The 22,723-nt window shown below is 35.1% G+C and overlaps 1 protein-coding gene across 6 annotated transcripts in view; it reads right to left on the bottom strand.

Annotated features, from left to right (window-relative positions):
- The window catches only part of CTNNA3 (catenin alpha 3), a 1,703,691-nt gene that overhangs the window by 132,239 nt on the left and 1,548,729 nt on the right, over positions 1 to 22,723 (bottom strand). For all 6 annotated transcript variants that reach the window (XM_073240982.1, XM_073240983.1, XM_073240981.1 and 3 more), the window contains one exon: positions 7,192 to 7,373. In XM_073240982.1, coding sequence (XP_073097083.1) covers positions 7,192 to 7,373 — 182 coding nt within the window. The remainder of the gene's footprint in view (positions 1 to 7,191; positions 7,374 to 22,723) is intronic.

Raw genomic sequence — 22,723 nt, 5'->3', positions numbered from 1 at the left:
AGGGTTAGTTTTCCTCCACACCCTCACCAACATTGTTATTTTTTGTATTTTTTATAGTAGCCATTTTGACAAGTGTGAGATGCTACCTCATTATGAGTTTAATTTGAATATCTCTAATGATTAGTGAGGTTGAGCATCTTTTCATGTGTGTATTAGCTATCTGTACATTTTGAAAAATGTATATTCAGATCATCTGTCCATTTTTAATTGGATTAATTTGGGTTTTTTCTTTTTGTGGTGTTGAGTTGTATGAGTTCTTTATATATTTCGGATAAGAATCCCTTATCAGACATATAATTTGCAAATATCTTCCCCCATTCAATAGGTTGCCTTTTGATTTCATTGGTTTCCTTTCCTGGGCAGAAGACTTTAGTTTTAACTTCTAACCCCTCTACATTAATTTTGTGTACTGCTATGAAAACTTTATTATTTTAGAGATTCCCTTAGACATTTAAAAAGGCATTAGATTTATTCTTTATGAATAAAAGTACAAAGTTAATACTTCTAAATTCTCCCTGATTTTAACTCTGATCTCTCCAACCTTTACAGGTTTCCTGGGTAGTGTGTTCACTACAAGTAGTCTTTTTTGTTGTTATTGTTTTCATGCCAAGGCTTATTTGAATATACCAACATACTTCTGATTTCTTTGTTTACCGTTGCTTCTTACATCTTAATTCTTCTTTAAAAGGTAGCATTTCTTACTATGTAATTTGATATCCATCAGTTTAATAGGTCATAGACTTCGAGTATCTATTTTTTAAAGATAATCTTTATTGACCCAAACTCCAAGGAAAATGTTATCTACTTGTTGCTCCTTAAAAAATTTCCATGGCAGTATTTCTAGTTTCACATTTAGAGACAGGGCTCTAAGCTTTTCAAGCGATGTCAGTTCCAGGTCCCCTCTGTGTCCCCACTAAATGCCATATGGGCATTAAAACTAAAATCTTAGTGTTCAACATTTAGGATCTATATAAGGGATAAGGAACAAACAAAAACAGTAGGTTTTGAGAGCTTAAAATCATGCTTATTGCACTGTTTTTTGTTTCCTTGGGTTTTTGCTTGTTTATTCCTGGTTCCTTCTGAATTCAATTTAAATATTTTTTAAATTAATTTACTTAATTAATTCATTCAACTACTATAAATTATATAATACTATGTATATATACATATGAATATACATATGAATGTATATATACAGCTACTTTATATATATATATATATATATATATACTGTTTAGGCTGTTATAAGTTCTGGATATAAAACAATAAATAAGTCCAATTTCATACTTTCATACCTTACAGTCTGTCAAGGATATAGTGCAGGGAATAGATAAACAAATGAACTAGATAATCCAAGATATGAAAACTGCTAAGAGGAAAATAACATGATCTTGTCATATAGAAAGAGACAGGTTGAGGGAAGTCTTTATACTGGATGACCAAGAAAGGCTTCTATGATGGGATATTCCAGCTAAGACTAGAAGGAACAGCCATGAAACTCCTGAAGGTTTATCCTTTTATCTGTTTTTGTTTGTTTCCCTATTTTACAGTTTCTATATGCTCTGCCCCTTTATCTCATTTTTTGTCTGTATCTTTTTATTTCCCTTTCACAGTTTCATTCTTTTCTTCCCCATTTCCTCTTTCCCTTCAACCTAAAGTATAGTTGAGAATTCAGAAATCTCAAAATCTTGTTGTGATCATTTGTTTCCTTTAAGTTACTACTTAGAGTATCTTTATTTTCTCATCTGCTGTTCCCTCATCCACCTCTTTTAGTAAGGTTTATATAAAAGTAAATAACATATATAAATACAGCTTACATAAAAGCCCTCCACCATTTAGCAAAGGAACTCAAACAAAAGTACCCATGAATTGAGAATTGTCAAACCTATATTATCTTTTCAATCTTCATTTTAATTAAGCTCTCTTTAAGTAAAACAATGCAATGATCATTTGCTGAAACTCCCTTTACTATGGTCCAGAATCCTTTGCATGTCATAAATTTTCTTATCACTTGAGTGGTCCATCTTTATGGGATTCTATTTCCATGGCCTACTTCTTAAAAGATTTGTTTCTCATGGCTTTGTGTTTGATTGTTTTTCCTTCCAGTTCTAGATTCTGCCTATAAATATATATACACTCTAATCATATACACTGTTCTTTTCTGACAAAAGTCATTGCCCCACTTACCAAGCCAATATTAAAACATTGCTCTTAACTTAGGTTTTTTTTCATCATGTCTTGTCTTCAAGACACTTTAAACCATGTCTCAACTCTAATTCAGCTTTCTACTGGAAATGTTTCTTTCATGTGTGTTTCCTATCTAGGCTGATTATATCAATTATAATAATGAAAATGTTATTTATTAATCGTTACTTTCAGAATCAACCTATAGAATAAGCATCGATGATTTAATTACTGAGAAGAATGTAAATATTACCTATCTTAACAATGCTGAAAGAGCGGTAGTGGGGAGAATTCAGGTTATAAACGAGATACAGAGAAGGGGATAGCAGGAAGCCGAAGGAAGAGTAAGAGTGGGCATTTCTTCACCACACATTGTGGGAAGTTGAGATATAACATACACATAACAAGGTGCATATTATGAATAAAATAATACTATCAGGACTATATTTATATAAAACTGAAAAGGAATATCAAATTCATTAATTAATCAAACTAAGTAATGGGGAGGAGAAAGAAGGTGAACAATCGTTAGTGACCTTGTGGAGGTAAGGATTGCTTTCCGTAAATTCTTATTATTCCATTGGTTTCACTTAACTGCCTCTCTCTGTCTCTCTCTCTATATATTTCTTTATCTCAAAGTTATTCCCTTAATATATCTTAATCTCCTACTTGTTTTTAATGCCCTTTATAGTATTTTTACTTGAATTTATTTTTCTTTGGACACTTTATAATTTGTGATTTTTGAATTTTTTTTATTATTTGATTCTATCACCTCATTGCATTCCTCCTCCCTTTCGTTTTGGTTTTTCATTTCTCCTTAGTTTCTGATTTTCTGAAATTTTCAACTCTTTATTTTTTTTAAAATTTATTTCAGCATGGAGTGTTTTGTTACTTGTTTTATAGATAGAAGGGTCTCATCAGCTGAACTGTTTTGATTTTTCACTTTTTTCCCAGCTTTACTGAGGCAAAATTCACAAATATAATTATAATATATTTAAAGTGCATAAAATGATGATTTGATATATGTATACATTATGAAATGATTTCTATAATCAAGTTAATTAACACATCCATCACTTCACATACTTTCTTTTTTTGTGTGAGAATGTATAAGATCTATTCTCTTAGCAAATTTCAAGTATGCAGTAAGTACAGTCGTATTAGCTATAGTATCATGCTGTATATTAGATACTCAGAGCTTACGCATCTTATAAGTGAAAGTTTATATTCTTTGACCATCTCCCCATTTACCCCACCCTTCATCATTCTACTTTCTGTTCTATGAGTCTGTTTTTTTTTAAGATTCCACATATAAATGATACCATCCAGTATTAATCTTTCTGTCTGGCATATTTTGCCTAACATAATGTCCTCCCGGTTCACCCATGTGCCACAGATGGCAAGATTTTTTCTTATGGCTGAAAAATATCCCATAGTATATGTGTACATTTTCTTTATCCATTCATCTGTCTATGGACACTAAGGTTGTTTCCACATCTTGACTCTTGTGAATAATGCTGCCATGAACATGGGAGTGTGGCTCTCTCCTCGAGATAATTATTTCATTTCCTTTGCATATATGCCCAGAGGTAGGCTCATTTTCTGCGTCTTCTTACAGTCACTTTGCATGCTATCAGTCTGAATCTTCCTATTCCAAGGCAGAGTTCTCAGACCAAGAACACTCTCTTCCATAATTATTATAAAAGATACTTTTCTTAATGGATTACATATTGGTGGTGGTAGAGAAGGAGAGGATGACATACATGTGGCTTTACTTCCTTTCTCTAGGTTCCTGAGTATTTCCTACTTAGGTTCTTCTTTTCAGCCACTGGTACATACCTTTAGTGTTTCCCTTCTATATTTCCTTTTCCCTCCAAAGTGAAGATTCTCCAAAGTTCCCAATTCCAGCCCCATTCCATTTTAACTTCTCTCTTCAGTAGTTTGTAAAATGCCAAGTCCCAGACCTATGTTCAATATTTCAGCACTTAGTACCAGGTGTTTTTATTTTTGTCCAATTTTTTCTCTGTTTTATCAATCACCCGTTCACACTTCTCCCATTTCCATTGGTTGTTTTAATTCTCTTAATCCCCACTCTCCACACCCATAGGCTTATGGCAATGACAGAATACCAGCGGTATCTCTGTTGGAATTTGGTTTACATTTTTGTATTTGAAAGTAATTTATAATTCACACTATTATCTATATCTTAATAATGTTGAATGCTGATAAAATTTAAAGTTTTATTTGTGCTTTTATTGGTCTTAATTTTTAGGAAACGTTGTAGGGAGTGACTTAAATTTGATCAACTGTCACTATCCTAGAATTAACTTATAACCAAATGATGCATTTTTAAAAATGAATATGTATTTATTATAGAAACTGAAGGTTAAAAGTAACTAACTTACCCACAATCTCCAACTACTAAAATGTAATCAGTACTCAATATCATTGTGTTATAGCTTTGTTTTCTATAGAGAAGCACATGTATGTCTGTTATATGTGCCCATATTATATATGTGTAGAGAACAAGAAAGAGAGATTTCTCAGAATATTCTCAGAGACTGAACAATGGGCTAAAAATGAATTATTCTGTGTATGAAAGGAAATTATAAGGCATTTATAAGCTATGATAGAGGGTTTGAAAAGATGGGCAAACAAAACTGATATCTAAAACTGATATCTAAAAGGTATTCCTTGCACAATATCACTAATCATCAGGAAAATGCAAATCAAAACTATAATCTCATACCTGTTAGAATGGCTGTCATCAAGAAGACAAGTGATAATAAGTGCTGGTATAGATGTGGAGAAAAGGGAACCTTTATACACTGTTGGTGGGAATGTAAATAGGTGCAACCATTACATAAAACAATATGGCAGTTGCTCACAAAATGAAGAATAGGTCTACCATATGATCCAGCAATTTCATTTCTGGATATATATCCAAATGAATTTGAAGAGATATATGGTCTCCTATATTTATTGCTGCATTATTCACAATAACTAAGATATGGAAGTAACCTAAGCAATATATGTGTGTGTGTGTATAAATATATACTTGTGTATATGTGTGTGTATAACACACACACAGATACATAGAATGGAATATTATTCAGCCATGAGGAATGAGGATATTCTGCCATTTGCAAAAACATGGATGGACCTTGAGCACATTATGCTAAGCAAGGTAAGACAGAGAAAAATAAGTGCTGTATAATATCACATCTATTGAAATTTTTAAAAGCCAGACTTATAAAAATACAGAATAAAATGGTAGTAACCAGAGGATAGGGATCAGTGGGATAGGGCAGATGTTGTTTAAGGGTAAAACTTAACAGTGTTTAGTAAATAAGCCCTGGAAATCTAATGCACAGTACAGTGAATACATACAACAATATCGTTTAATCATCACACTTGTTAAGTGACTAGAACTTAATTATTTTAACTACAAAAAAGGATAATTATGTAATGTGATAGAGGTGTTAATTATCACTACAATGCAATCATATTTCAATGAATAAATGTATCAAATTAACATTCTTAACACTTTAAATGTATATGTTATATGTGAAATATATTTCAGTTAAAACATTTTTAAAAAGAACATCAAAAAGATAAAGGTATCCCTTAAGAAATTATATATATATCTCTACACATATATCTCTACACATATATAATATAGACATATATATATATACAATTAGATACATAGATATAGAATAGATTAAAAGTTTTTAGATTATATATATAGCCAAATTACCATAGGCTTATACTAATATGTTTTTTCATCACCATACCTAACATAAGACTATTTTTAAAGTTTTTGCCAATTTTATATATTTAAAAGATACTTAAATTTTTTTTAGGTTAAATATTTTCATATTTATGGGTCATGTCTTTTGGGTAGAAATTAGTGAATTATCTGCTCATATCTTTTGTTCATTGTCCATATTGTTTATTTTGTCCATATCTACTAGGATATATGTTTTTTTAATTTTTTATGTCCGTAAGTATTTTTGTATATAAATGATTTCACCTTTCATTCCATTATTTTTGTTATAAATGTTTACCCAATTATCCATCTATGTCTCAATATTGTTTACAATATTCTATTAATGTACAGAATTGTAAATGTAGTTAAACTTAATCATTTTTATGAGTTCTTCCTTTGTCTATAATGCTTAAAAAGCTTATATATGATTAGAAAGCTTATTTCTAAGTCTCATGACTAAAAGATTCATGTACATTTTTTCCATTTATTATAACTAAAATTACACTTATTTCATTACCTCATTTAAAAGTTATTTTTGTGTATAATCTAAGGTGATATAAATGAATGGTTTCCTAAGTATACTAGGTCTGCTTCTGAGTATTCTTCTGTTCTATGGCTTTTACAATTACATCAAGTCTAAATTATTTTAAATGTTAAAGAGTTTTGTATATTTTATTAACTGGTAGTGCAAATACTATGTATTTCACTGCTCTTTGGCTAGCTTTATAAAATAATACTTTGAAGCTATAATAAACATTTTATTACTTTTAGAATATACCTTTAATGTATTATTCAAGCACATCATTAAATCATTGCTTTTTCAAATATATCTACTATCTCATTAGCAAAATATATCAGTAATCTTGGTAATAAGTCAATATAACTAAAATTACATAGCTATAGAAATCAACCATTCAGATAGCTCCAAGAAAAATCATAACTTGATTTACCAATTTCTTTGTAGTAATATGCTAGTATGACACACAGGGAAGATTTCTGAAGGGGTGAAGTTGTAAACTGATTTCTATAATTATTCCTTGAGAGTTCATGAGAAACTCTGACATATTTGTTTAGAAAAACCTCTAGTACTATACACCTACAATTTTCTAATTGATTTGCTTTTCTCCTACCACTTGATTTCTACCACCTGCCACTCAGAGAAATTAGATGTTTCACTAATACAACAAATGATTCTAATAATTACAAATATTACACATAATTTTCCACATAATTACCTTGTGAAGTCTGTCATCTCCATCATGATCATACACATCTTCTTGGCCAGAACAATGATATCGTTGCTTGTATCATCCCATATTTCAATCTCAGCATCTAGTTTACTCTTTACTTTCTTGAAATCAGCAACTTGCTCAGCAATCTTTTCCTTTTCTGCCTCAGGCAATTGTGTCATCTTAGCCTAAAACATGAGATAATTAGATTTATAATTGTCCTACGTCAAAAAACATTTTAGGAAGAAGTGGTCAATTATAAGATGTTCATAGAACTTGTTAATTTAGAAACAGAGACATGGTATAATGTTTTTTAAGCAAAATAATCAAATTGTTCCAGATTTAATTTTTCATGAAAATTGTACCGAGTTATAATTTTTGTTATAGAACTACAATGTTAAGTTTGAGGATAACAAAGTATAATTTAGAATCTGATATATTTACTCAAAATATAAGTGTGGGATTTCTCAAATTTCCAATGTAGTAGAATTTTAAATTGCTTAAAACTTTATGTAATAGATCACAAGTGTTAGAAAAGTATATACTTTATTTAACTGTACTATTGAGTTTCAAGAGGTAGATGTATAACAAAATTTATCTTGAAATTAGACTAGGTCTACCTATGTATGTATACGTATTCAGACAGATACTTAGACAGACATCAAATATGTTAGGTAACAGTAAGAGTGTACATTTATAAACCATATCTATATAGGCATACATTATTTTATTGAACTTCACTTTACTGTGTATCATAGATATTGCATTATTTTTATACACTGAAGGTTTGTGGCAATCCTACATTGAGCAAGTCTATCAGTGCCATTTTTGAGCAAGTCTATCAGTGCATTTCCAACTGCATTTGCCCACTTTGTGTCTCTGTGTCACATTTTGGTAATTCTCACAATATTTCAAATGTTTACATTACTATTATATTTGTTATGGTGATCTATGATCAGTGATCTTTGATGTTACTACTGTTTATTTTGGGGCCCTATGAACCTTACCTATGTAAGACAGTGAACTTAATATGTAAGTGTTGTACATCTTTTGACTGCTCCACTAATCAGCTGTTCCCCCATCTCTCTCCTTCTCCTCAGGATTCCCTATTCCTTATTTCTACAACAATACTGAAATTGGGCCAGTTACTAACCTTACAATGGCCTGTAAATGTTCAAGTGAAAGGAGTAGTTACATATCTATCACCTTAAATCAAAAGCTAGAAATGATAAAGCTTTGTGAGGAAAGCATGTCAAAAGTCAAGATAGACTAAAAGCTAAACACTTTGTGCCAAACAGTTAGCTATGTAGTGAATGCAAAGGAAAAGTTCTTGAAGGAAATCAAAAGCGGTGGTACTCCAGAGAAAACACACATGATAAGAATGTGAAATAGCCTTATGCTGATACAGAGAAAGTTTTACTGGTATGAATAAAAGGTCAAACCAGCCATAACACTCCCTTAACCAAAGGCTAATCCACAGCAAGACCCTAATTTTCTAAAATTCTGTGAAGGCTGAGAGACGTGAGTCATCTGCAGAAGAAATTGAAAGCTAGGAAATTTTCTTGAAGAAAATAAACCATTTCTATAACATAAAAGAACAAGTGAAGCAGTACATGCTGATGTAGAAGCTGCAACAAGTCACCCAGAAGATCTCGCTAAGATCAGTAATCAAGGTGGTTACATAAAACAGAAGATTTTTCAGTGTAGACAATACAGCCTTTTATTGGAAGAAGAATGCCATCTAGGACTTTCATAACTAGAGAGTAGTCAATGCCTGGCTTCAAAGCTTCAGAGGAGAGGCTGACTGTCTTGTTAGAGGCTAATGCACATGGTGACTTTAAGTTGAAGCCAATACTTATTGGCCATTCTGTAAATCCTAGGGCCCTTAAGAATTACGCTGAATCTACTCTGCCTGTGCTCCTAATGAGGCAACAAAGGCTGGATGTCAGTACGTGGGTTTACAGCATGGTTTACTGAATATTTTAAGCCCACTGCTGAGACTACTGCTCAGGAAATAAAAGATTCCTTTCAACATATTCCTTCTCATTGATAACACACATGGCCACCCAACATCTCTGATGGAGAGGTAGAAGGTGAATGGTGTTTCCATGCCTGCTAACACAACATTCACTCTGCAGCCCAAGGATCAAGGAGTATTCTGACTTTCAAGTCTTATTATTGAAGAAATATCCTTGATAAGACATAGCTACCATAGGTAGGGATTCCTGTGATGGATCTGAGCAAAATGAATTGTAAACATTCTGGAAAAGATGAATTCAGCACTCTAGATGCCATTAAAAACATTCATTATGCATGGGAAGAGCTCAAAATATAACATTCACAGAAGAAGTTGATTCCAACCCTCATGGATGACTTTGAGGGGTTCAAGACTTCAGTGGAGGAAGCAACTACAGAAGTGGAAATAGAAACAGAACTAGAATGAGAAGTAGAGCCTGAAGATGTGACTGAACTGCTGCAATCTCATTGTCAAACTTGAATGGATGAGAAATTGCTTATTATGGATGAGCAAAGAAAGTGGTTTCCTGGACGGAATCTACTTCTGGTGAGGATGCTGTGAAAATTGTTAAAATGACAAGAAAGTATGTAGAATATTAAGTAAATTTAGTTGATAAAGCAGCTGCGGGATTTGAGAAGATTGACGCCAGTTTTGGAAGAAGTTATCTGTGGGTAAAAGGGTCTCAAACAACACTGTATGCTGCAGATAAATACCTCATGAAAAGAAGAGTCGATCAATGAGGCATTCTTCACTGCTGGCTTATGAGAGAATGGCCACAGCCACTATGACTTTCAGCAGCCATCACCCTCACCGGTCAGCAGCTGTAAACATTGAGGAGAGACCCTCTACCAGAAAAAAAGATTATGACTCACTGAAAGCTCAAAGAGTGATTAGCATTTTTAGTAACAAATTATTTTTAAATTAAGATATGTACATTTTTAGACATAATGCTATTGTATACTAAATCAACTACAGTGTAGTGTAAATATAAATTTTATGTGCACTGGGAAACCAAACTATTCTTTTGACTTGTTTTATTGTAATTTTTACTTTATTGCAGTGGTCTGGAACTAAACCCACAATATCTCCATGGTACATTTGTATAGATGAGCACAAATATAAAATCATAAGGATGTCTATGTATTTTGTATATATAAACAGATTCAGGTGTGTATATGTAGATGAACTATTTGGAGGGAAGAGTGAAAATGTTATGGGAGGGTTTATTAAGGCAACCTTCCCTAAATAGCATCTTAAGTTTTGAGGTGCTGTTTGCCCGTGCACAGTAAGTTTAATGTGTTGGCATAATATCATTTTTTGCATATGTCATATTTTGAACAGTATGTAACTTGCACTTTCCACTTGCAATTTAAAATGTGTGATGGTTAGAAAACCATCTATACCTCTAACCTACCATTTTCACAACCTTAGCACATTTGACCTATGACGTTTTGTGAAATAAAAAAGAACTTTGAAATAAATGATTTGACAATATCAAGGCCATAAAATTTCAAAGACAGTTTATGTAATTGTATTGCCAAAAAAGGAATCCATATATATTCTACTGGTAGAATGAGTACATAGGTCTAAAAGGGAGCACTTAAAAGGGGTAAATCATATTAGTGAAGTTTACTTATTTGATTATTCATATAGAATATATGACAACTACAATGTCTATGTATATCCAGATGCTAGTCTTTAGGATGCCTGTAGATAGGTAAATAAGAATAAGTTACCCCACAAGCCTTTGAAATACTCTGTATATTAGGTTCAGAACACTGAAAACACACAGTATAGAATAGAGAAAAGCTTAAATACAGTGTACAGTAGAAAAATCAATAGTGTACAGTAGAGAGAAGCTTAAATACATGAGTGAATCAATCATACACAGTGAAGAAAATATGAATGAAAGAATTACAATGAGAAATCAAACCAAAAAATAAAACTCAAAGAACCAATATCAAGTATCTGCCATTTGCTATCTATTTATTATAAGCCTAACTCAGGGTTTCAAATTACTTGTTATTATGTAGAATCTCAGATTAATTATCCATGCTTCAGTTCTAACCTAGTAACGAAAACAAGCAATGAGGCTTTCTAATTTGAAGTTTCTTTTAAATTCCTTAGTATAATGCTTGACATATACTAAATGCTCAATCAATAACAATTATTTCCTGTTCATTTAAGAAAACTATCAAAATACATTTATGTAGTGCTTAACACTTATATTTTCCTTATTTATTTTATTCAAAGAATTAAATTGTGAGACTAGGATTTTAGCTGATGAGCTATACAGGCGACTCTTCCTTGGGAATCTCTAGTTTGTGGTTTCTTTTCTCAGGAAATAATGCCTATGTGATTTGTTAAAAGAAGAGCAACTTTTACTACTGCTGGCATATGGCAAAGCACGGAAACAAAGACAGCGCCACTGATGCCTGAGATCAGTACTATGCAAGCACATTAAGTAAATTATAAGCTACTAGCCATTAAACTAGCTCAAAATAGAAATGAGTTTTCCCCGTCTTGACTACTAGTTGTTATCATTCTCTCCATTTTCATAAAAAAAATACTGGTTAAACTTTCAAAGGATAATAGCTGTAAGTAGATTCATTTGGGACCTCTTTTTAAGGTATTTGTCTTAGAGAGAATAAGTCCATGACTCTGGATCTAATAAATAATTCGTAAGTGTACACTGGTCTACCAGAGAAAATTATTCACTATCTTCACAATGAAGTTAAGACTATTCAAGGAGTGTTCTTTCAAGTTCTTTTCCTCAGGATGCCACTGATTTCCAATACGACCTTGAAGTAGTCACTTAACCCTCCTGTCTAAGTTTCCCCAGACACAAAATGCCAGTAATTGCAACTGCTACCCACCTGCTGTGCAGGGAACAGAGTTGATTATTGGGTAACATTGAGACTGACCCTGTCACAGACAGCAATCTCATCGTTGCACTCGATTTCCTTAATAACATCTCAACTCACATGGTGAATTACAATTGGCAGGTGTTTACTTCTGACAAGATACGGGCAAAAGTTGGGCAATAGTTTACAAAATTAAAAGTTCTAGAGAATTCTGACTCTTTTCCATAGGAGGAACAACCACCCCAAATCATTAAGTTAATGACTGACACCTTTACAGAAGATTTTTAGTGCTTCTGTGAATAACTTATTACATGTTATCAATCAGTTTCAGTCTCTATGAAAATTACAAAATAGGACTTAAGAGAATACTTGGTATTTAGAAATTCTGGATATAAGTTCCTAATTGGATTATTTTCTGCAGGAGTAGCAAAGAAATTGAGCCACAAAGCTTAAGACAAATCAGGTAAGTGGAATCTCTGATATTGTTGTCAGCAGGCTGTATGTCTCAGCTGTTGTTCAAACCTACAGAGTAGAACCTTGATATAAATAGCTAACAAAGGCTTTTTGAATTGCTCCTATCCAGATGAGACTATATTGTACCTAAATTTGGAATCTATTGCCAAAGTGAGTGAAAATAGCTAACATTTATATTTGCCAGATACTTTTTTTAGGCACCTTACATATATTTATTTAGATTTCAATCTTCATAGCAGCCCTATGAAGTTAGTACATTAGTATTCTAATTTTATTGATTATGAAACTCAGTTCTCAGAAGTTAATTTATTTATTCAAGATTACAGTGTTAATCAATGGTAGAACCAGAGTGCAAATCTAGAATCTTCAGCTATAGAAATTTTGTTCTATCACCATGCCAACAAATATGGAGCAATATTGCCCTCAATATACCAAACTATCCTCATTCTCCTTGATGGGATTTCTCTATCACCTTCTACCTTTGAATGCAATTACTTGCAAAGTGTAGGCACATATCTTTTACCATCTAAGTTTTCTCATTTTTAAACTAGGGACAATGACATTCACCTCACAAATTGTCTGAGATATCAAATGCATACGAATACACTTTAAAAATTCTGATGTATTATTAAAAACCAATTGTTACACAGATTTAAATCTGCACTCTATGCAGTGATCCTCAGAGCTCTATTTCTAATGCCATCCTTTTTACAATGAAAGTTGTATTTTCCCATTAGCCTACCAGACATTTCCAAGTGTAGATGTATCATTTACAATTTTAGCTCTAAAACAAGAGTTAGTGGAATTTTTTCTGTAAAAAGCAAAATAGTAAACAATTGTGCTTTTCAGGCCGTACTGTGCCACACTATTGCATTATTCAACTCTGCTACTGCTATAACGTGGGAGCAACTTTAAGTGGACACCAAAACTTGAATTTCATGTAATTTTCACATATCACAAATAATTATTCTGATTACATCTATTCTGAATTTTTTTCAACTATTTAAAAATTTAAAAACCATCCTTAGCTCTTAGGCTTTAGAAAAACAATCGGTGGGCCAGATTTGTCCTGCTGACTACAGTTTGTCAACACTTGCCAAATCCTTTATTCTCCTGATTTTTGTTTCTCAGTAGCACTGCCTGCTAGCTTGTCTTGAAATCTCATTACAAAAAACAATTCTCCCCTTTTCTTTATCTGTCCCATTCTGTTAGACATAAAGTTTGTTCTCTAATACTTTTATCTCACCTATCTCCTCCTGTGTATTCACATTATTACTATACAAATTCAGGTCTTAATTTTCTCTTTCATTTTCAATCCTTTTCTCTTGGTACCACTTGATTCAATCTTTCTGACTTTGATAGGCTTGTGCAATTTTTAAGCTGAAATAAAAAAACCTTCCATGTCTCCTTAGTAGAAAAAAATATCAATTTCTCAAATACCACCATTAAATTTGTTAAAGTAGAATATTCATATATAAAAATGTCCAAATCATAAATGTACAGTTGGCAATATTTTCACAAACTGAGTGAATCCATGTGCCTAGCACCCAAATCAAGAAACTAAACGATTACCAGCACCCCAGAGGCTTCCTTGTGTTCTAGTCTAGTCACTGTCTCCCAAGAAAAATTATCTTGATTTCTAAAACTATAGATTTTCCTGTTTTTGAACCTTATAAAAATGGAATAATAAGTAGTATGTGTACTCTTGTGTCTTATTTTTTATGTCCAATGTTTGTGTATTTGAAAAATATCTATATTGTTGCATGGAATTTATAGTCTGCTTATTCTCATTGCTCTATACACATAGTGTTCACTGTGCAGAGATACAACATTTATTTATGTTTTTTATTGATAATCTTTTGGGAAGCATTCTATTTTTGACTATTATGAATAGACAAAATAGTCTTTTTGGTGTACTTTTTTCTTGAGTGTATATCTCAGAGAGGAATCACTAGTTCACAGGGGCCACCGCAACTAGCTTTTCAACATCATTTCATCTTATGTCCTTTCAGGTACTGTACCCTAAGCCAGACTAAGCTATTGCTGTTGCAGGTAAATATCTTGGGTTATTGCCCATTAGTTATTTTGTTCACATTCTTTCCTTTACCCATCTTTGTTGGTTCAAAATTAATCATGTCTCCAAGTCAAATTCATATCATACATCTTTCTTTACCAGCTGTAATTAGTCTTTAAAAATTTCAGAATATGTTACCAGTTCTTCCCTCAAGACATTCACATTGTTCTCTTTTGTAGTCTAATAATTTGTGCACATTTATTTGTGTTTTATTGGTCTCCTTTCCCTAGACTATAAGTTCCCTGAAAGGAGGGACATACACATGATAAATGTTTTTTATAGTTGTTAACAGAAATGGTCAAGAGATAAATAATGGTTTTGTGGGATCAAAATTTTACAACATTGACCTTGCATTTTCTTTTTTACCTATATGTACACATTTTTCAAATTTCTACTTCTAGAAGGTAGAAATTAATTTCACTTATGAAATTTTCCTTTCCACTTTCATATTCTTCTAAGACTATATTAACAGCACAATTGATCTTTTCAACTTCTCTTTACTATTGTATTTCCTTATGCTTATTCTACTACTTAACATATTGATGTTTATATTATTTCTTAAACATTTTCAATGATTTTCATTATTTCTTAAGGAAGATAAAAAGAGAAGAGTGGCATAATAGGAAAAATGGAAAAACAGGTGTCATACAGACCTTCATTCAAACTCCCGATCAGCCAAGTGCTAACTTTGTAGCAAGGCACTTAAGCATTCTACACCCCAATTTGACCACATGATAAATGATAAACCTATTAGGGGTTTTCTTACAGAGTTATAGCTATAAACAATGACATCTAGAATATGTTAGGGACTTAGTAAATGGTTCTTATGACTAATGTCATAAGTATTAACCTGGCCCTCAAGACTTTTCACAATATTGTGGGGAAAGACAGGTAAAAATATTCACCTAGCTACCTACCAGAACTTAGGCAGGCATCAAGTAAAATGTTTGGAGTAAATATATTCCATAAGTAATAAACTATACAGAAATAGAAGGGCATTATAATTCTTATATTCTTATAAGCTCCAGAACTGAAATTATTTTGCAGATAAGGAAACTGAGTCCCAGGGAAGAGAAATGAGTTGAAAAATATTATCCAGTTGCGTAGTAGCAGATTCTGTACTTAAATTTGTATGTCATCTGTAGTAGTTGTCTCTTTCCATAAAATTGTTCTACTTTATTTAGCTGTGACTTTTTCATAGAAACTCAGTTCTCAGATAAATCATATAACTGTTACTTTCCCTATCCATAAACCTGGATGGAACATATAAATAGTATTTTATTAGTAAAAGTAAGCCACAATTGCTATTTTTAAAAATTTTATGAATATTAGAGAATTCCTAATCAATTAGTATTAAGTATTACTCAAGTAGTTAGGTAGCTAGAAATCAACATTCAAGATAATATGTTTTATAAACTTCTAAAATATATGCAGTCTATGCATATTGGATAATATTTCTAAAAGAAGAATTCTTGTTTTTACCTCTAGAGTTTATATAATTTAATAGTAGCATTTGTGTCGTTTTCTTTTTAATAAGCCCAGAGGCATTTAGGAAATTGGTGTGTTTTTAATATATCAAAAATATAAACAGAGGCGGGAGCCAAGATGGCGGCGTGAGTAGAGCAGTGGAAATCTCCTCCCAAAAACACATAGAGCTATGAAAATATAACAAAGAAAAATCTTCCTAAAATAGAGACCACAGGACACAGGACAACATCCAGACCACATCCACACCTGCAAGAACCCAGCGCCTTGTGAAGGGGGTAAGATACAAGCCCCAGCCCGGCGGGACCCGAGCGCCCCTCCCCCCGGCTCCCGGCGGGTGGAGAGAAACCGGAGCAGTTTTTTTTTTTGGCGAGCGCTTTTTGGAAGCCTTAGAGGGACGGGCCCCCGTTGCTGGGGAGGCAGGGTGGCGGGACCGGTGAGGAGGTGCCTGGGAACAGCGCCGGAGGACAAAGAATATCCCGCGTTTCTCCCTGCGAGACCTGGGGGCGGGTGCCTGAGACCGGTGCCTGAGGACGGAGGAGGTCGCGCGTTTTTCCCCTTTTTTTTTTTCTCTTTATGGCAAGCGCTTTTTGGAAGCCTTGAAGGGACGGGGACCCCAGTGCTAGGGAGGCACGGTGGCGGGACTGGTGAGCGGGTGGCTGGGACCGGCGCCTGAGGACAAAGAATATCCCCCGTTTTTCCCTGCGGGACCGGTGGGCGGGTGCCTGAGACCGGCACTTGAGGACAGAGGAAATCGCGCGTTTTTCCCCTTTTTTTTTTCTCTTTTCTGCGAGTGCTTTTTGGAAGCCTAAAAGGGACAGGGACCCCGGTGCTAGGGAGGCAGGGCGGCGGGACTGGTGAGCGGGTGCCTGGGACCGGCACCTGAGGACAAAGAATATCCCGCATTTTTCCCTGTGGGACCGGTGGGTGGGTGCCTGAGACCAGCACCTGAGGACGGAAGAAATCGCGCGTTTTTCCCCTTTTTTTTCTCTCTTTTTGCCAAGTGCTTTTTGGAAGCCTTGAAGGGACAGGGACCCCGGTGCTAGGGAGGCAGGGCGGCAGGACTGGTGAGCGGGTGCGTGGGACCAGTGCCTGAGGACAAAGAATATTGAGCGTTCCTTCCCTGCGGGACCGGTGGGTGGGTGCTTTTTGGAAGCCTTGAAAGGACAGGGACCCTGGTGCTAGGGAGACAGGGCAGCAGGACCAGTGCGCGGGTGCCTGGGACCGGCACCTGAGGAAAAAAAAAAAAATCGCGTGTTTTTTCTTTTTTTTTTCCTTTCTGTTCCCTCTCTCATTGTTGCTGTTGTTGTTTTGGTTTGGAGAGTGCTTTTTGGAAATCTTAAAGGGGCAGGACAGGTCACTTAGACCAGAAGCAGGGAATCTGGGGATCTCTGGGCACTCTAACCCCCTGGGCAGCAGGGAGCACAGAGGCCCCTTACGGAGATAAATAGTCTCCTGGCTGCTCCCCCTCTAACGGGGCTCCACCATTTTGGAGGAACAGCCCCAGCCAGGCCAAGCCCACAGCAACAGTGGAGATAAACCCCAAAGCAACTGGGCAGGAAGCAGAAGCCCTGTCTGCGCACAGCTGCCCAGCACAAGCCACTAGAGGTCGCTATTCTCCCAGGAAAAGGCTACAAACCAACAAGAAGGGAAGCTCTTCCAGCGGTCACTTGTACCAGCTCTGCAGACTATCTCTATCACCATGAAAAGGCAAAACTACAGGCAGACAAAGATCACAGAGACAACACCTGAGAAGGAGACAGACCTAACTAGTCCTCCTGAAAAAGAATTCAAAATAAAAATCATGAACATGCTGACAGAGATGCAGAAAAAAATGCAAGAGCAATGGGATGAGATGCAGAGAAAAATGCAAGAGCAGTGGGATGAGATGCAGAGAAAAATGCAAGAGCAGTGGGATGAAGTCCGGAAGGAGATCACAGATGTCAGGAAAGAGATCACAGAAGTGAAACAATCCCTGGAAGGATTTATAAGCAGAATGGATAAGATGCAAGAGGCCATTGAAGGAATAGAAGCCAGAGAACAGGAACGTATAGAAGCTGACATAGAGAGAGATAAAAGGATCTCCAGGAATGAAACAACACTAAGAGAAATATGTGACCAATACAAAAGGAAAAACATTCGTATTATAGGGATACCAGAAGAGGAAGAAAGAGGAAAAGGGATAGAAAGGGTCTTTGAAGAAATAATTGCTGAAAACTTCCCCAAACTGGGGGAGGAAATAATCGAACAGACCATGGAATTATACAGAACCCCCAACAGAAAGGATCCAAGGAGGACAACACCAAGACACATAATAATTAAAATGGCAAGGATCAAGGACAAGGAAAGAGTTTTAAAGGCAGCTAGAGAGAAAAAGGTCACCTATAAAGGAAAACCAATCAGGCTAACATCAGACTTCTCAACAGAAACCCTACAGGCCAGAAGAGAATGGCATGATATACTTAATGCAATGAAACAGAAGGGCCTTGAACCAAGGATACTGTATCCAGCACGACTATCATTTAAATATGATGGTGGGATCAAACAATTCCCAGACAAGCAAAAGCTGAGGGAATTTGCTTTCCACAAACCACCTCTACAGGGCATCCTACAGGGACTGCTCTAGATGGGAGCACCCCTAAAAAGAGCACAGAACAAAACACACAACATATGAAGAAGGGAGGAGGAGGAATAAGAAGGGAGAGAAGAAAAGACTCTCCAGACAGTGTATATAACAGCTCAATAAGCGAGCTAAGTTAGGCAGTAAGATACTAAAGAAGCTAACCTTGAACCTTTGGTAACCACAAATCTAAAGCCTGCAATGGCAATAAGTACATATCTTTCAATAGTCACCCTAAATGTAAATGGACTTAATGCACCAATCAAAAGACATAGAGTAATAGAATGGATAAAAAAGCAAGACCCATCTATATGCTGCTTACAAGAAACTCACCTTAAACCCAAAGATAAGCATAGACTAAAAGTCAAGGGATGGAAAAACATATTTCAGGCAAACAACAGTGAGAAGAAAGCAGGGGTTGCAGTACTAATATCAGACAAAATAGACTTCAAAACAAAGAAAGTAACAAGAGATAAAGAAGGCCACTACATAATGATAAAGGGCTTAGTCCAACAAGAGGATATAACCATTCTAAATATATATGCACCCAATACAGGAGCACCAGCATATGTGAAGCAAATACTAACAGAACTAAAGAGGGAAATAGACTGCAATGCATTCATTGTAGGAGACTTCAACACACCACTCACCCCAAAGGATAGATCCACCGGGCAGAAAATAAGTAAAGACACACAGGCACTGAACAACACACTAGAACAGATGGACCTAATAGACATCTATAGAACTTTACATCCAAAAGCAACAGGATATACATTCTTCTCAAGTGCACATGGAACATTCTCTAGAATAGACCACATACTAGCTCACAAAAAGAGCCTCAGTAAATTCCACAATATTGAAATTCTACCAACCAATTTTTCAGACCACAAAGGTATGAAAGTAGAAATAAATTCTACAAAGAAAACAAAAAGGCTCACAAACACATGGAGGCTTAACAACATGCTACTAAATAATCAATGGATCAATGAACAAATCAAAATAGAGATCAAGGAATATATAGAAACAAATGACAACAACAACACTAAGCCCCAACTTCTGTGGGATGCAGCGAAAGCAGTCTTAAGAGGAAAGTATATAGCAATCCAGGCACACTTGAAGAAGGAAGAACAATCCCAAATGAATAGTCTAACATCACAATTATTAAAACTGGAAAAAGAAGAACAAATGAGGCCTAAAGTCAGCAGAAGGAGGGACATAATAAAGATCAGAGAAGAAATAAACAAAATTGAGAAGAATAAAACAATAGCAAAAATCAACGAAACCAAGAGCTGGTTCTTTGAGAAAATAAACAAAATAGATAAGCCTCTAGCCCAACTTATTAAGAGAAAAAGAGAGTCAACACAAATCAACATAATCAGAAATGAGAATGGAAAAATCACGACAGACTCCACAGAAATACAAAGAATTATTAAAGACTACTATGAAAACCTATATGCCAACAAGCTGGAAAACCTAGAAGAAATGGACAACTTCCTAGAAAAATACAACCTCCCAAGACTGACCAAGGAAGAAACACAAAAGTTAAACAAACCAATTACAAGCAAAGAAATTGAAACAGTAATCAAAAAACTACCCAAGAACAAAACCCCGGGGCCGGACGGATTTACCTCGGAATTTTATCAGACACACAGAGAAGACATAATACCCATTCTCCTTAAAGTGTTCCACAAAATAGAAGAAGAGGGAATACTCCCAAACTCATTCTATGAAGCCAACATCACCCTAATACCAAAACCAGGCAAAGACCCCACCAAAAAAGAAAATTACAGACCAATATCCCTGATGAACGTAGATGCAAAAATACTCAATAAAATATTAGCAAACAGAATTCAACAGTATATCAAAAGGATCATACACCATGACCAAGTGGGGTTCATCCCAGGGATGCAAGGATGGTACAACATTCGAAAATCCATCAACATCATCCACCACATCAACAAAAAGAAAGACAAAAACCACATGATCATCTCCATAGATGCTGAAAAAGCATTTGACAAAATTCAACATCCATTCATGATAAAAACTCTCAGCAAAATGGGAATAGAGGGCAAGTACCTCAACATAATAAAGGCCATATATGATAAACCCACAGCCAGCATTATACTGAACAGCGAGAAGCTGAAAGCATTTCCACTGAGATCGGGAACCAGACAGGGATGCCCACTCTCCCCACTGTTATTTAACATAGTACTGGAGGTCCTAGCCACGGCAATCAGACAAAACAAAGAAATACAAGGAATCCAGATTGGTAAAGAAGAAGTTAAACTGTCACTATTTGCAGATGATATGATACTGTACATAAAAAACCCTAAAGACTCCACTCCAAAACTACTAGAACTGATATCGGAATACAGCAAAGTTGCAGGATACAAAATCAACACACAGAAATCTGTAGCTTTCCTATACACTAACAACGAATCAATAGAAAGAGAAATCAGGAAAACAATTCCATTCACCATTGCATCAAAAAGAATAAAATACCTAGGAATAAACCTAACCAAGGAAGTGAAAGACTTATACTCTGAAAACTACAAGTCACTCTTAAGAGAAATTAAAGGGGACACTAATAAATGGAAACTCATCCCATGCTCATGGCTAGGAAGAATTAATATCGTCAAAATGGCCATCCTGCCAAAAGCAATATACAAATTTGATGCAATCCCTCTCAAATTACCAGCAACATTCTTCAATGAATTGGAACAAATAATTCAAAAATTCATATGGAAACACCAAAGACCCCGAATAGCCAAAGCAATCCTGAAAAAGAAGAATAAAGTAGGGGGGATCTCACTCCCCAACTTCAAGCTCTACTACAAAGCCATAGTAATCAAGACAATTTGGTACTGGCACAAGAACAGAGCCACAGACCAGTGGAACAGATTAGAGACCCCAGAAATTAACCCAAACATATATGGTCAATTAATATTTGATAAAGGAGCCATGGACATACAATGGCAAAATGACAGTCTCTTCAACAGATGGTGCTGGCAAAACTGGACAGCTACATGTAGGAGAATGAAACTAGACCATTGTCTAACCCCATATACAAAGGTAAACTCAAAATGGATCAAAGACCTGAATGTAAGTCACGAAACCATTAAACTCTTGGAAAAAAACATAGGCAAAAACCTCTTAGACATAAACATGAGTGATCTCTTCTTGAACATATCTCCCCGGGCAAGGAAAACAACAGCAAAAATGAGCAAGTGGGACTACATTAAGCTGAAAAGCTTCTGTACAGCGAAAGACACCATCAATAGAACAAAAAGGAACCCTACAGTATGGGAGAATATATTTGAAAATGACAGATCTGATAAAGGCTTGACGTCCAGAATATATAAAGAGCTCACACGCCTCAACAAACAAAAAACAAATAACCCAATTAAAAAATGGGCAGAGGAACTGAACAGACAGTTCTCCAAAAAAGAAATACAGATGGCCAAGAGACACATGAAAAGATGCTCCACATCGCTAATTATCAGAGAAATGCAAATTAAAACTACAATGAGGTATCACCTCACACCAGTAAGGATAGCTGCCATCCAAAAGACAAACAACAACAAATGTTGGCGAGGCTGTGGAGAAAGGGGAACCCTCCTACACTGCTGGTGGGAATGTAAATTAGTTCAACCATTGTGGAAAGCAGTATGGAGGTGCATCAAAATGCTCAAAACAGACCTACCATTTGACCCAGGAATTCCACTCCTAGGAATTTACCCTAAGAACGCAGCAATCAAGTTTGAGAAAGACAGATGCACTCCTATGTTTATCGCAGCACTATTTACAATAGCCAAGAATTGGAAGCAACCTAAATGTCCATCTGTAGATGAATGGATAAAGAAGATGTGGTACATATACACAATGGAATACTACTCAGCCATAAGAAGTGGAAAAATCCAACCATTTGCAGCAACATGGATGGAGCTGGAGAGTATTATGCTCAGTGAAATAAGCCAAGCGGAGAAAGAGAAATACCAAATGAT

This window comes from Manis javanica, chromosome 7 (genome assembly GCF_040802235.1).
Source record: "Manis javanica isolate MJ-LG chromosome 7, MJ_LKY, whole genome shotgun sequence".
Taxonomy (NCBI): Eukaryota; Metazoa; Chordata; class Mammalia; order Pholidota; family Manidae; genus Manis; species Manis javanica.
Note: the sequence above shows the minus strand (reverse complement) of the source record. Positions and strands in the feature narration are given on the sequence as shown.